Source organism: Peromyscus californicus, unplaced genomic scaffold (assembly GCF_007827085.1).
Source record: "Peromyscus californicus insignis strain IS unplaced genomic scaffold, ASM782708v3 Scaffold_16__1_contigs__length_79575227, whole genome shotgun sequence".
Taxonomy (NCBI): Eukaryota; Metazoa; Chordata; class Mammalia; order Rodentia; family Cricetidae; genus Peromyscus; species Peromyscus californicus.
In genome coordinates this window covers 46036121-46051233 of record NW_026294458.1, presented here as the reverse complement: position 1 = coordinate 46051233, position 15113 = coordinate 46036121, and the positions used below count along the sequence as shown (strand labels likewise).

Genomic DNA, 15113 nt, shown 5'->3' with positions numbered 1-15113 from the left:
GGTTTATTTTTCAAGCTTAAAAATGAAGGTTTGGTGATTTTCCAAACATTAACTAAAATGGAGTGTTTTCCCCGTAAGCCTGAGACCACACAGGGCCATCTTAGACTATTTCCTGAATGTCAACTAGTGAAGATTTTTTGTTAATTGTTGGGGTAAGAATCTCAAATACCTACACTGAAATAAAAGCCAAAACTGAAAAGAAATAAGCATTACTATATTTGTATTCACATAATTTTCCTTTTAGTTTTACTCATACAATCCAAAAATGGAACAACTTGGGGCCATTTTCTCTAATGTGCTAAAATTTTTATGGTGCAGAGAAAAATTAATCTGCTCCAGTTTTCAAAATCCTAAGGTCAGTTATGTGCAGTATTCATAATTTGAAAAATATGCACCAATGTATTTCCCTGATTTAGATGGACTTGAGAACAGGAATTTTGCTTCAGCATTCATGCCTGGCTGAAAGATATTTAACATTTTTTTTTCAAAAGAATGAGCTTATGCCTGGAAATAAAGAGGACAAGTCACAGGCATCACGGATATTTACAGCAGGTAGTTTGCCTTTGCAGTTTCTCCAGTCTTGTTTTCTGCTTGGGTTCTCAAAGCTCTCTGCTCATGAGGAATCTAGCTATTCATTTTGACTAAATGTTTGCATTCTCGATTGATTGACGAGGGTCAGAGAAGGAAGAAATTTGTTTGGGGCAAAATGAGGTTTGGAAGTATTACTGCATGCTGACACAAAGCAAGCTTAGCAAGCCAGAAAAGACATTTTGCAGGCACAATAGCTTTTGAAAACAGCGAGTCTCTGCTGGTGTTCATCTCAGTCGTATAAACTTGAAAACATGTCCAAATCAGCTTATTTCCCACCTGCTTCTTACAGACAAAAAGACTAGAAAAAATTAATAGACACCATCTCTTTTTAGCATTTAATTTGTTATATGTGAATTGGAATTTGACAATGGGTTTGGAATGAATACTTGGCAATGATGTAGAAGGGCTCTATCAGGTTGGAGTTATCAAATACATTTTTTCCTTTTTTATTATTAAGAAATTTTCTATTAATTTTACATACCAACCATAGATCTCCCCTCTCCTCCCTCCTCCCACCCCCCAGCCTTCACCACCAATCTAACCCCCATTCCCACCTCCTCCAAGCCAAAGCCTACCATGAAGAGTCAGCAGAGCCTGGTACCTTCAGTTAAGGCAGGTCCAAGCCCCTCCCCCTGCACCAAGGCTGTGTAAGGTGTCCCACCATCAGCATTGCACTCAAAAAAACCCACACATGCATCAGGGATGGACCCTGATCCCACTGCCTCTTAAGCAGGTCAAGCTACACAACTGTCTCTCCTATGCAGAGGGCCTAGTCCAGTTCCATGGAGGCCCTACAGCTATTGGTCCACAGTTCATGAGTACTACTCAGCAGTACAAATACATTTAACATTGCTCCATTTTATTTAGTGTTAGATCATCTACTTTGAATTAATGAATAAAAACTTGTGTTGTTTAAGAACATACCCATGTTTTAAATAAGCTTCTGGTATCACAGTGATGTGGAATTAGGATCTGTCAGGAAGACGATTTTATGGTAATCAAGATATTTAACATTCTCTACAGTCAGTAACTTATGAAGTTGCCTCTCTTTTGGAGCACTCTTGCCCTTTGTGTTTTAAAGGCAGTGAGTACTTCTATATGTGAGTAACTTGAATGCATCTGAGCTGGTTTCTTAAATCTGATTTCCAAATGGTCAGGCAGACTCCATATATTTCCTGTTATGGATGGTTTGGGTTTCTACCTCCCTAAAGGAAGGATCAACTATACCATTCTCAAGAGGCCTTTACTCTGTGCTGCAGTTAGAGTCTGATGAGCTTGGAGGAGGACTGCTTGGCTCACATACAAGCCATATGGGCCAGCCATCCACCAGGCATGTGCTAAGAATATCTCCAATTATTTTTAATTTGTGTTTGCTCCCATATACATGATAAATAATACTTATATGACATACATACTCTCATGGTTTCTACCATATTTAAAAATGAAAAAAAGACAATGTACAATAAAAATTCATAACTCATAGAACAATAAAGAATTAAACAACAGCCCACTCAAGTATACAAGATTTATAAGGAACACTATCATACCTTAAGCAGCAAATCTCTTTCTTTCTGACTTACCCAAGAATGTATTTAAGTGTGAATGAGGTTATGGAAGTCCCACTGCTGAACCTGTGTAAATGAATGTATGCATGTGTCTACGTGTATGCTTCAAACATTGGCACATCAGTTACCGTTGGCATTTGTCAGTTGCGATACAACGCTCCCAAAACAGTTTGTCTGTAGTAACAATGGATTCATTTTACCTTTTTAAAAAATGTTCTTACTTTGAAAATGAAAGGATTCAGCAAAGATTGAAAAAAAAAAAAACAACGCTGATCTGAGGCCTCAATTGTGCTAACCAAGGATTGGGTGGCTCAAGATGCATGTGTTAGGTTGTGATTTAGTGCTACCCTCTCATCTCAATGTAATGCGACTAAAATCCTGGAGCCTGTTCATCAGAGACACAGGAGCCTCAAAGGTAGTAAGCTTGTAAGTGTAGAAGTACCTATCCTTTAACTAGTGTGTGTTGTTGAAACCATATATTACCTTAGCTTTTACAGGCTTTTTAAAAACTTGGCTATAAATTAAACATCAAAGACATTGTACCGCAAAAGTCTCTTATGGTCTGATTGTTTGTAGCCCCTCTAAATTCTTAAGCTGAAACCTAATAACCAATGTGATGGCGTTAGAAGGTGGGGCCTTGGGAAGATGATTAGGTCCTGAGCATAGTTCTCACATGAGTGGGATTATTCCCTTGCAAAGACTGGTAATATACAGTATATTTCGTAAAGCTGGAAGGAAAGACTTTGAATGTTTTCACCTTTAAAAAGCGATAAATATTTGAGGTTTCAGATATTCTTAACATACTTTGTAAGTACTGTGAGATAATTGATTGCACAATCGAAGCTCCCAGCCTATTTTTAAACATTGTATAATACATTCATGTATCAAAATATCATATTATCCACTAAACATGTATGTTTTTGTTTGTATGTGTGGAAGTGAAAATATGATAACATTTAAAAGTTGCAACCCAAAATAAACTTTCTGTTCAAGTTCCCTAAAAGCCATGGGATGCCTTGTGACATGGGGCCACAAGGAGATATTGGAAGGTTGATCAACAGATAGATGTGAGGGGGGGCACAGAAAGGACTACTATTTACACACAAAGGACTTGGCTGATCATTAATGCAAAACTCCTATGACAAACACTCATACCTGAAATTGTATAGAGATGGATTACTTCTTTCACTTTAGAGTGATCTCTGGTTCTGCTGTCTAGTCTATAGCTACAGTGTTAATTGAAGTTTAATTTGTTTAAGGCCAGTGTGCATTTTCCCTAATTTGTAAACATAGTATAGCCTAATAGATATAAATTGTTCTATTCTTCCGACCTGAAGCTTGAGGCTAGAAACCAAATAACACAAGGTAGATTGCCATTCAATAATGTTTTCTCATCATAATCTTTAAAGTGGAAATTATCTGAAAGTCTTTCTTATACTAAAAGTGTCTTTTAATTATACCTCTCAATTCTTTAGCTAATTGAGACATCTCTTTTTGTTGTTGTTGTTGTTTTTTGAGAAGCCCCACGCAGTGTCCCAGCTGCATCCAGAAGTGAACCATCTGTGCTGTACTAGAACGTGGTGACTCCACCCCAGTCATCAGGATTCAAAACAGAATAGTCATCTTAGCAGGCCTTTCAAACGAAACCAGCAGTGTAGTAAAACCTCCATGTGATTAGCCTGCTTCTAATCAGAATTGTGTTCTCAGTTTATTTGGGCTCAGTTTCAAAAGATTGTGATCATTCTCTTCTCCTCACTTCATCTCTTTACTAACATCTAACCACTCCCCTCCTCAGTCTTGGGGGACCACCTCTAATAAGAATGAGCTTGTCTGCACTCAAAAGTTCTGTCTGATGTTTTCTAATTGTTCCTACGACTTCATGTTTACCTACTTGATTATTGTATTATTACTTCATATTTGTAGACAGTACTTGATTAAACAAATTTCTTTATTAAAGAAACAAGCCGAGGTACTGTCTAGAGCAACCCACCATTGGTTATGGACTTGGACTCTTCCAACTCCAACAAAGAATTTCTTCTAAATGCTATCACCAGTAAATTATAAGCAAAATGTTGCCTAATTTAGAATTAAACATTTGGCTACACTCAAAGCTAAGTAGTATGTTTTGGACATTTAAAGCTATTTAGAAACTTAATGGAGTGAGGAGTTTCTCAAACTATTCTTGGCATTATGGAAGGAAAGATTCTATTCTCTGCATGTGGATTATTTTTATTACATTTGGAATGCATTTTGCTAATTTGAGGCTCAGATAAATACTTAGACTATAAAGCACGTATTTTTAGATATGAAATGGTAAATACTGCATTTCAAAGTTGAACTCAGAGTTAAATAACTATTTGTCTAGGAATTTGAGCATGTTATGTTTCAAGTGCAATGGATTTTAAAAATGGAAAGATATATAGATGTACTAGAATTTCATTTCTTTTGTGTCTAAAACAAAAGATAGTCAAATGCTCCAGCAGCAGTATACTGCTTAAGTAGAGCAAAAACTCAGGCTGAACACTCCTCAGACATTGAACACAATCATTCTCACAGTCTTGAATAACAAAACATGATCTCTTAGAGTAAAGTTTTCTGAACCTGAAGTGGCAGTCTTAAGACCCTTCAGTAGACCTAAAGAGAGAAGAAAATCACAGAAAATGCCAGGAATATTTGTCTTAAAATATACTGATATTGGATGCATGTGTATGTATGTATTAAGACTCTAGGATCCAACACTTTACAAAAGAGAAGCGCTACCTTAAACAGCTTGTCTGTTCTGGTTCGCATCATTTACTACATAAACAATTTCTAATTATTGAGATTAATCAATTTCAAATGCTCTTTTTGATTTAAATGTGGCTATTTGCAAACAGTAAATTCATTCATATGAGAAGTTGTACTTAGAAACATTACATTCATCACATAGACTTCCTAAGACCATGGTTCACGGTAAGATGCTTATGATTCCATTCGGACATTGGGTGGTTTCAAATAATAAATAATTTTATATTTAAGAATGAATTTAAAATGAATTCTTCCTCTAGGCCAGAATGTAGCTAGAGTTTTCCTGCCTGGCCCACAGTCAGGACAAATCTCTATCACCCACCAGTCCCACAGCCGCTCAGACCCAACCAAGTAAACACAGAGATTTATATTGGTTACAAACTGTATGGCCGTGGCAGGCTTCTTGCTAACTGTTCTTATAGCTTAAATTAATCCTTTTCCATTAATCTATACCTTGCCACATGGCTCGTGGCTTACCGGCATCTTCACATGCTGTTTCTCATCATGGCGGCTGGCAGTGTCTCTCTGACTCAGCCTTCCACTTCCCAGCTTTATTCTCCTCCTTGTCCCGCCTACACTTCCTGCCTAGCCAATGGCCAATCAGTGTTTTATTTATTGACTAATTAGCAACACACTTGACAAACAGACCATCCCACAGCACCAGAAGTTCTCAACCTTCCTAATGCTGTGACTGTTTAATACAGTTGCTTACACTGTGGTGACTCTCAACCATACAATCATTTCATTGCTAATTCGTAACTATAATTTGTTACTGTTATGAATCATACTATAAATACCAGATATGCAGGAGATCTGATATGTGATCCCCATGGGAGCTGAGACCGACAGGTTGAAAACCACTGCCCATCTCTTTAGTTTTTCTCTTTTTCCTTGCTCTACACAGACTTTGAGATGTGATTATAAATTGTAATTGTAGACTCCAGACTTTATAACTATCCTCAAATCTTTAATATTCGATGGTTAACCCTTCTAGTGTTCAAGATATGTAGGACTGAGACATCCAAATACCGATCCCACTCTAATGACCACCATTTATTTTCAATACATGATATCTTAGACTGTTTTCTCTCAATAACAAGGATTTGGTTGAGAAAATAACTTTTGTCTTTACTGTAGAGTTCAGATGGCAATTTTTTCTCTTCTAAGTATATTTTAATTATACATTTGGTATGAGTTTTGTTATTTTTAACATAGAATGCTGAAGAAAATTTATCCTTGAAAAGAACCGGACTCAAAGTATGTTCTGTATTCTGTCAAAAGGTAACTAAGCAGTTTGAGTAGAATTGAGCAAGGCTGACTAGAAGATAGAATAATATGACTACCTAGAAGATAGAATAATTAGCATCTAGTGAGAAGCCGTAGTGATAAGAAAAAAACAATAGAGTAGTCAAGTGAGTCGGCACTCACCTTTAGTCAAGTCCCAGAAGGCTGAGGAAGGAGAACGATAAGTGTAAGAATACCTGGGGATAAATTGCAGTAGATTACCCTTGTTCATGATTTCACTTCTCTTGGTTTCAGTAGCCTGACATTAACTGTGGCTTAAAATATTAATGGAAAATTCCAGGAATAAACAATTCATACGTGTTAAATCATTCATGGTTCTGAGTGGTGCGATGAAATGCCATGATATCTCTCTGTGCCCCACCTGGGATTTGAATACTCTCTTTGCACACTACCTCTATATCCTAACCTGCCCCCAGCTTGTGAGCCACATAGCTGGTTCCATGCTTACCATGCAGACTACTTGAGGACCGTGGTGCCTACTTGACTTTAGGAACTTGGCATTATAACTGATGTATTATCTTCCCTGCTTTATAAATTAAAACCCTTCATACAATTGACTGTAAAGTAAGCTATACCATCTATCTAACAGTGTTGTGCATGTTTTCAGATGTCAACTGAGGAGGTCAGGAAAGACAGCTGGCATAAATGCTGACAGAGGAACACAGAACTGTCATTAAAACTTTATGTTTAAATAGGGAGCAATGAGTAAGAGAGTAGTTATATTGCAGACCTTAAAGAAGACTTAGGTTGTAATGGAATAAATTGCATATCATACTGTGTACTACATTTGTGAAATGGTTGTGAACCCAAAAGATTTCCGAAGTCAACTGTTTAAAAATATAGATGTCTAGGTTTTTCTCTTGGAGCTTATTAGCCCATAGTAATTAGGCATTACTTAACAGTTGAAATTCTGAGATGTTGAAGAATCAGGAAGTGGATATTTCACTTGCTTCATGAACTGACAGCTCATTTGAATGTACAGAAAGTGGAAGTTCTTGAAATTGTGAGATTAAAAGCATTAAATCCAATATGGGACATATGATAGGCCCTGACCTAAAGCTGAAAAACTAGAATTGAACTGAAAGAAAATATGTCAGCCTTCAGAAGATGGAGATGATGGTAAGCCTGGAAAAGATACAAAGAAGTATAACTCTAATACTATAAATGGGGTACACCAAAAATAGCGATGTGTGTGACCAAAAGGGGAACTCCAGAGAATGACACGTTTACGGGAAGTTGAATTGGGGTGGGATGATGGAGGACATTCAGCTATGAAAGATTATGCTAAATCAAACCCAGGAGTGTTTCTGGATTTAATAGAAATGTTCATGTCTGAAAAATACTGCAAAGGAAATACTCTTAAGTGGGCATTGTAATGAATGTTCAAGAAAACTAAAGAAGTAAAGATTTGGAAGGCATGTGTGACTCAAGAGAAAAATCTTTCCACCATTTACTGCACAGTGTTTTCCCATAGAGATCATTTTTAAAAGTCTTGGCTCACTTAGACAAGAAATACTGAGCCCCTTTTGTTATTACTTTAACTTACACAAACTCCTGACCACAGAGATACCTCAGATGTTCATTAGAAATTCCCAAACCCAGAAAGAGGAAGGTCCCAATAAAAACAAACACACCAAATCAGATCCTTTGGGAGTTGCATTTCAAAGTTTTCGCTTCCTGGGACTGTATTTTAGTTACAGAATAAGAGGGCCTGCAGCTTGAAAAGCATCATAGTTCAAATGGACCCATCCCCTATCTGTCAGCTGACTTGGCATGCATCGGGGTTCATCTTGTCTCATACAGGTCACAAGCAAAGCATGCCCCATATCTTACACAATAATTTCACACAGGAAAAAATTTCCCAGGCAAAACCTTTTGAAACCACACTGATATAACTCATTTTTCTGTCTTTTCAGTACAGGGAGCCAGTGACATAGGTTTCATTAACCATAAAACTGTTGTCTTTCTTCTATAGGTAACTGAAGAAAAAATCTTTTAGAAAGTTTTTTTCCACCTTTAGGCTCTGTCTCAACTCTAAACTATTATGGATTATATCTGCCTCTCTGTCACATGCCTGAATTCAACATTGCATGTTGCTGACTCAAAAGCATTTCTTTGCTTTGGAAAGCCATCAAGAGAATCATTCAGCCTCAAATTTCCATAGAGTTATGTCTCCTCACAACACAGAATGAAAAACACTGTGACAGAAGCTCTCAGAAGACACAGGGTAGCAGAAAACAAAGGGAGAAAATATCTATCTGTCCAGTCACCTGTTAAGGCCACAACAACTATTATTTTCATGGCTAATGAGCTATAAGAACCATGCACAAATACACTGTGGCAGGAGTTAAGAATTTATTACTACTCACTCACATATAAATCAAGGAGAGCTTCATGGAAGACAGTTAGTTGTGTGATGTATGAACCTGACCCTCTGTACCAACCTCACTACATTTTGCTTGTATTTTTATTCTTTAAAGAAACATGAAGATAGTCAATATAAATTAGTTAAGTATATTATTGATGTACTGTCTTCCTCTTGCATTGTTATATAAAGGACTCACCTACTAGTTTTACCCTATGACAACAAAGCTAAAACCACATATTATCTTCCTTGTAAATGCCAGTGAAACAGTTTCACCTATCAAGACATATTTCATAGCAATGAAAAATTATTATCTTCACTTATTTCAAAATTTTCTCTCTACCTTTTTTCTCAGTACATTATCTAGTTAATAATATTTGTGTGCATAAAAACTTATTAAAGTTATCAGTATCCAATCTGTCCTCTTAAATGGGAGAATAACCTTAATTATCCTTTGTTTAGAGCATATTAAAGACACACAGTTAAAATCTATGCGAATTTATGAATGTGTTCCCCAGTAACTACTAGTTTGCCTACTCAGCATTCTCATAAAGAAAACACATACTACAGGTAGAATCTTGCTTGGGCTTTGCACATACGAGGCAGTACTCGACCACTGAGTGACTTTATCCTTAATTTCTGATTCTTCTGTTTTAGTTGAGCTTTATTTTTTCCCCCCTCAAACGCAACCATTACCTTCATTGCTTCAAGTGGCAGTTTTGAAAAAACAGAGGAATCTGAAGAAAATTAGTCAAACTGATTCTATAATATGCATATTATATAAATAATATATAAATAATAATAATAAATAATATATAAATAATACAGTACTGTATTATTTACACAGATGAATTAATGGACTGCTAAATATGGAATTTAGCAATTAAGACAAGTCACCATTCTTACCTGAAAACTAAAGAAATATAATTCAAATGGCTTTTTCATTAGTATTATAAATTGTTTTAGAGCACATGAAGTATGAAAGAAGTATGATTTAATATGTGAACTAAAAAGTGCTCTCAGAAACTTTAAAAAAAAAACATTGATAAAATACAGTGTTCATAGAATTTGTCTTCCTGCATTATTTGGTTATGTCTGACCATTATTTACAAGGAGAGAGAAAAACAATTTCTGTTAATTATTTATTAATACTAAAATATTGATGAACATTGCCTAAGAGTAATGAGCTTTCAGCTGGTGAACCGGGGTGGACGTGCAGCAGCACAGCCAGGAGAAGGGGCGTGTGTTGAGAGAGCAGAGCAAATGACTTAACAGGGGCCTAAAAGCAGCAATCAGAAAAGGTTCATTTAACACGGAGATGGCACAAGCTTCAAGCAATTGCCTCTACTTAAGTAAGTGTGGGATTACAAAAGGCTATTTATTACAGTCCAAAGGGGCCCTGCAGCTTGCTCAAAAGCCTTTGAAGAAATCCAACAGTTACAAAGTCTTGCTCACTTCAGAAGCAGTAAAATTTGGGCAGACCCCAAAACTGCCTATGAATGCTTTCATTACAAAAGGTTAATACAATCCTCCTCCTAACTTTTCCTGGACCTGAATTATTTTCTCTCTCAGCTATTTACAAGGGGCAATATTAGACCTGGTTATTTTTCAAAACTACCCTGACATGTATTTTAATCATAATGAAGTATAATGTAGTTTCATGATGATACAGAATTCAATGTAAGGCTTCTTGTGCTTAAATGGAAAGGCTTTCAACATTAACTTCTTTGAAACACTCGGGAAGCAGGTATTAAAGGTTACTGTGTTAAAAGATTTGCTTCAGCAGAAAAACTATAGAAACTTCTCCATTGTTTGTATAAGAATTCAATGAGGTTCCAAGGACATTGAGGGCTGTAGTTTTTTTTTTATTAGTGGTTGGATTACAAATTCATTTTTGTATTAGGGTAAGTAGAGAGAAAATAATTCTCAAATTTTCAACATAGCTGCTACTATTTTCTGCTATAAATATTGAACATGTTTATGTCGATTACAATGAAAATAACATATTATGCTTGAAATTAACTTCAGGGCAGCAAAGGTGGGTAGAGGGCATTTTGTCAATTAAAACAGAATATTGAATAGATGAAGAGTAGTAGGCCTGAGAGGTAAATGACTTAATTGAAATAGAAAGATAACTATTTCTTAATGAGAAAAAAATTAAAATAAAATCAACTGAGGCTTTCATTCAAAAAAATTGCATTTTTCCTTAGCATAAAATATTATATTATCATTCCCAGTCCACTTGGGATAGCAGTGCTTTCGTCAGAGCCTAAGGTAATATTGGGATCTAACGAACAAAAGGAAGAGGAGGGTGGAAACATATTGTGATGGATGCTAGCTGGAGTACTTCAGTGATGAGTAGTGAAGGAAGCTTTACTTTTAGGAAAATAATAAACATGAGAGTCACCTGTCGACAGGGGCAGTTTGAATGAAATCTTGGATATAAAGTTGTCATGTGTTGACTGCAGAAACCCCTAATTAAGAGCTAGTATGTAACCTAGTGATGTTCTCCCTGGTGGGAAGACAGACCCATTTCAAATAGTGCTTGATTTTGTAAGAATTGCTAAGAATTTATAGTTTCTTTTTATCCTTTGTCAGTATAATTTCAATATTTTGAAGCATATAATACAACTAAACCAACCAAGCTATAATGACAGAAAAGCCCTGTATTGGTCGCTCTTGGATGATGTCAGAAAACATTATTTTTAAAAGTCAGAAGCAAATAAAATCGGCCGAGCATTTATTTAATTTTATTCAAATTATACACAGAAGTAATCAATGAATGGGTGAGGGCAAGTTTCCTTTTTGGAGTTAAGTGAACTAATAAATTACAAAAGAAAAGGATAAAATAATACCATTTTTCTAAGCCTGAATAAATAAGGCTTCTGTATGAGGCTGATAACATAAAAAAACTAAACATTGCTAAAAATAATTAAAAATTGCTTCATTCATAATGAAAGGACTTCAGTGGCTAATGTATCTAAAACTTCCTGAGTGTTTGCTTGGTGTTTATAATGCAGAGTAGTATATTCAATTAGGGCAGAGTGCCATTGCTCCCAGCAAAGCATTTCAGTTATCTTGGGAAACAAGACTTGTTGTAAGTACCAGGATGGACAGGATGTATTTTTCTTCTTAAAGAAAGGATTCTAAATGGAAAATCTCTTCAAATACATTTCATCTTAAGTTAGAAATGAAGATGCCTGTATTATATCTGGCCTACATAGATGAGTTTCCATTACCATTTCATGATTTGCATAACATATGTAGAATCACCATTAAATAAGGTATTTTAAAATGTATTAGCATATTTAACACATATAGCAATCTTTTTATATTTCTTATTAATTTTTTCTTAATAGATGAAAATTTAAAAGTAGAATATTATTTCTTGAATATGTATTTCATGAAATTTATGTTAGAAGTCAAGATTTACTGTAATACGTTGTTTCATATTTAATGTATAATACACTAAATACTACCATTACCTGTGGATATCATGGAACTCCTTGTACATAATGGATTCCAGTCCACTTCCAGAGTTGCACATGAAAATGTTATCAATGAGAATGAGCTGAAGAATCTGGCATTAATAACTTTGCAACATTATAACAAATAGGTAGTCCTGATGTTTAGTTCCATGTTTTAATGCATCAAGTACATTTCACTGCTTACATTATAGTAGCGGATTGAAAACATCTGCTCACTTGCCACTAGTCCACCAGCAGGAGAAAAATTCAGCTCATTTTCTATAGGCTGTCCTGCATCAGGGAGGCAATCCAGCTGCTGGAGCAGCACAGGAGGCCAGATTAATACACAAGAGCCTTGGAAATGGGGGGAAAAAAGGCCTTCTTGCCAAAGATTAGAGCAATGGAAAACTCCCTGTGCTTGATACCTTCTCTTTGTATTCTTAATCCTCACACCTCACTCTCTCCTCCCTTTATCTATTTACAGCTCCATCACCTGTCGTGACAATTAAGAAAGATCGGACCTCCAGAAATAGTATTTCTTTATCTTGGCAAGAACCTGAACATCCCAATGGAATTATCCTGGATTATGAGGTCAAATACTATGAAAAGGTAGGGGAAAAGGTGTTACAGGGTGAGATTGTGTAGAAGAAAACCGTGTTGTCTCATGAGATATATACACTCTTTCAAATATCCCAATGACGCTTATGAGTAGTAGAGACCTGTTTATAACATGGTCATGTGACCTCTCTATTTTTTTTGGTAGAAGAAATTTTAAAAAACATCTTGTCAATTCCTCTTTTTCTCTGCAGCAAATAGTAACATTAAGAATGTCACTTTCAAATGTAAGCCAGTTAGAAATGGCAATAGACAGGGCATTTAAGTCTGTTCTCGTCAAAACTCCTGCTATAACAGCACTTTTATAGTGATTCCTCAGACAACTGATAAACATCATTTAAAAAAAACATTAGGTAATATAGGATAAAAATTCTAGGCATTAAAAATTGTGCATGCCTTTAATCCCAGCACTCGGGAGGCAGAGCCAGGCGGATCTCTGTGAGTTCGAGGCCAGCCTGGGCTACCAAGTGAGTTCCAGGAAAGGCGCAAAGCTACACAGAGAAACCCTGTCTCGAAAAACCAAAAAAAAAAAAAAAATGTGCATGCATAAATTTAATATTTAGACTACATACACATACATAATGCACTTATAGCATCCAGACATGAATTTAAAAATTGTTCCCAAATAAATATTTTGAATGTTTTAGTAAAATTTTCCCACAAGATCTATCTTCTTTTATGCTTACTTTGCTAATGGGAATAAAGAGGGCCTGGTTTTGAGTATGAGAGCAATGATTTTTTAATGAGTAAGTTAATGATGTAAAAATATATTCAACTCTGTTCATTAATGTAGTAGCTCAGATATCATCTGATCAGTATCCTTAGTTAATGAGCACCTGTAATTATGAGCTAGAGAGATGGTTCATTTGGTAAACAGTTTGATGTATAAGCGTAAGGACCAGAGCTCAGATCCCTAATAAGACATGAAAATCCAAGTGTAAACATGTACCCGGGAATCCCTGAAGAACAGGAAAGGTGGACAGAGCAGGGTACCTAAGGAGTGTTGGCAAGTTCATCTAGGCATTCAGTTAGCTTCATGTTCAGTGAGAGACCCTGTCTCAAAGATAAGGTGGCAACCAATTGAGAAAGATAATCAATGTCAGTCTTTGGCCTCTGCAAATACACAAACTAAAAGGAAAGGAAAGTGAAAAAGAAGTATCTGTCCAATTATCACATGAACATATTCAAGAAGCAAAATAAACTTCTACATCTATTCATGTTTTAAACAGTACTTGATGAAAGGAATTTTAATGTGCCATATAAACCAGGTAGAGCAGTGGTTTTCAACCTTCCTAATGCTGCAACCACTGAATATAGTTTCTCATGTTCTGGTGACCCCCATCCATAAAATTACTTCATTGCTACTTTCATAACTGTCATTAAGCTACTGTTATAATAATAATGTTAATATATGATATGTAGCATATGTGATATGCGACTCCAAAGGGGTTGCAACATGCAAGTTGAGGATAGCTGCTCTAGAGGAAGCTGTGATTTTTGGGGGGAAGTACTTTTTTTTTTTTTATTTTGGGAAATACTTCTAGACTTTGATGTGAAAATACTCAAAATATTCATCTCTAATCAATTACAATTAGTTACATTAAATGTAATATAGATATAGGTATACTAAGATAAATTATTTAAATGATTAAAAATTATTTTATTATTATTATTATTATTATTATTATTATTTGGTTTTTCGAGACAGGGTTCCACTCTGTAGCTTTGCGCCTTTCCTGGAACTCACTCTGTAGCCCAGGCTGGCCTCACACTCACAGAGATCCGCCTGACTCTGCCTCCCGTGTGCTGGGATTAAAGGTGTGAGCCACCACCACCAGGCAAAAGTTTATTTTTTTATATTCTAAGATTAATATAAGTATTTACTATTGGATATTCATGGGATATTTTTCTTCCATTTAACTCAGAAGAGGTATTGTATTTATAAGCTTAATCTTAGAATTACTTTAAAGTTTTATATCAGTTTTGATTTTGAAGAGAATGTGTATTCATAAGGATATTAGGTAATTCACAAGAGTGAAAGCTAATTTTTCCTGCTTTCTGTACAGGATGTAAATCATCCCATACAAATTAGACTGATCCTTTGTACCCAAATAATGAAATAATTAACATGATGTCTTTAAGATTTTTATGCTTTATGAAAAAATCCAAGATATCTACTATGATAGTATTATGAAGGTTCGATATTAACATGATTTTTTTTCTTACTCCAAAGCAGGAGCAAGAGACGAGTTATACCATTTTGAGGGCAAGAGGCACGAATGTCACTATTAGTAGCCTCAAGCCGGATACTATTTATGTATTTCAAATTCGAGCTCGGACAGCAGCAGGATATGGAACCAACAGCCGCAAGTTTGAGTTCGAAACTAGTCCAGACTGTATGTATCACTTTGGTTTACG

The 15113-nt window shown here is 35.7% G+C and overlaps 1 protein-coding gene across 1 annotated transcript in view; it reads left to right on the top strand.

The window, feature by feature from the left end:
- The window catches only part of Epha3 (EPH receptor A3), a 317372-nt gene that overhangs the window by 239743 nt on the left and 62516 nt on the right, over positions 1-15113 (top strand). The window contains exons 6-7 of the mRNA XM_052740962.1: positions 12565-12689; positions 14929-15091. Coding sequence (XP_052596922.1) covers positions 12565-12689; positions 14929-15091 — 288 coding nt within the window. The remainder of the gene's footprint in view (positions 1-12564; positions 12690-14928; positions 15092-15113) is intronic.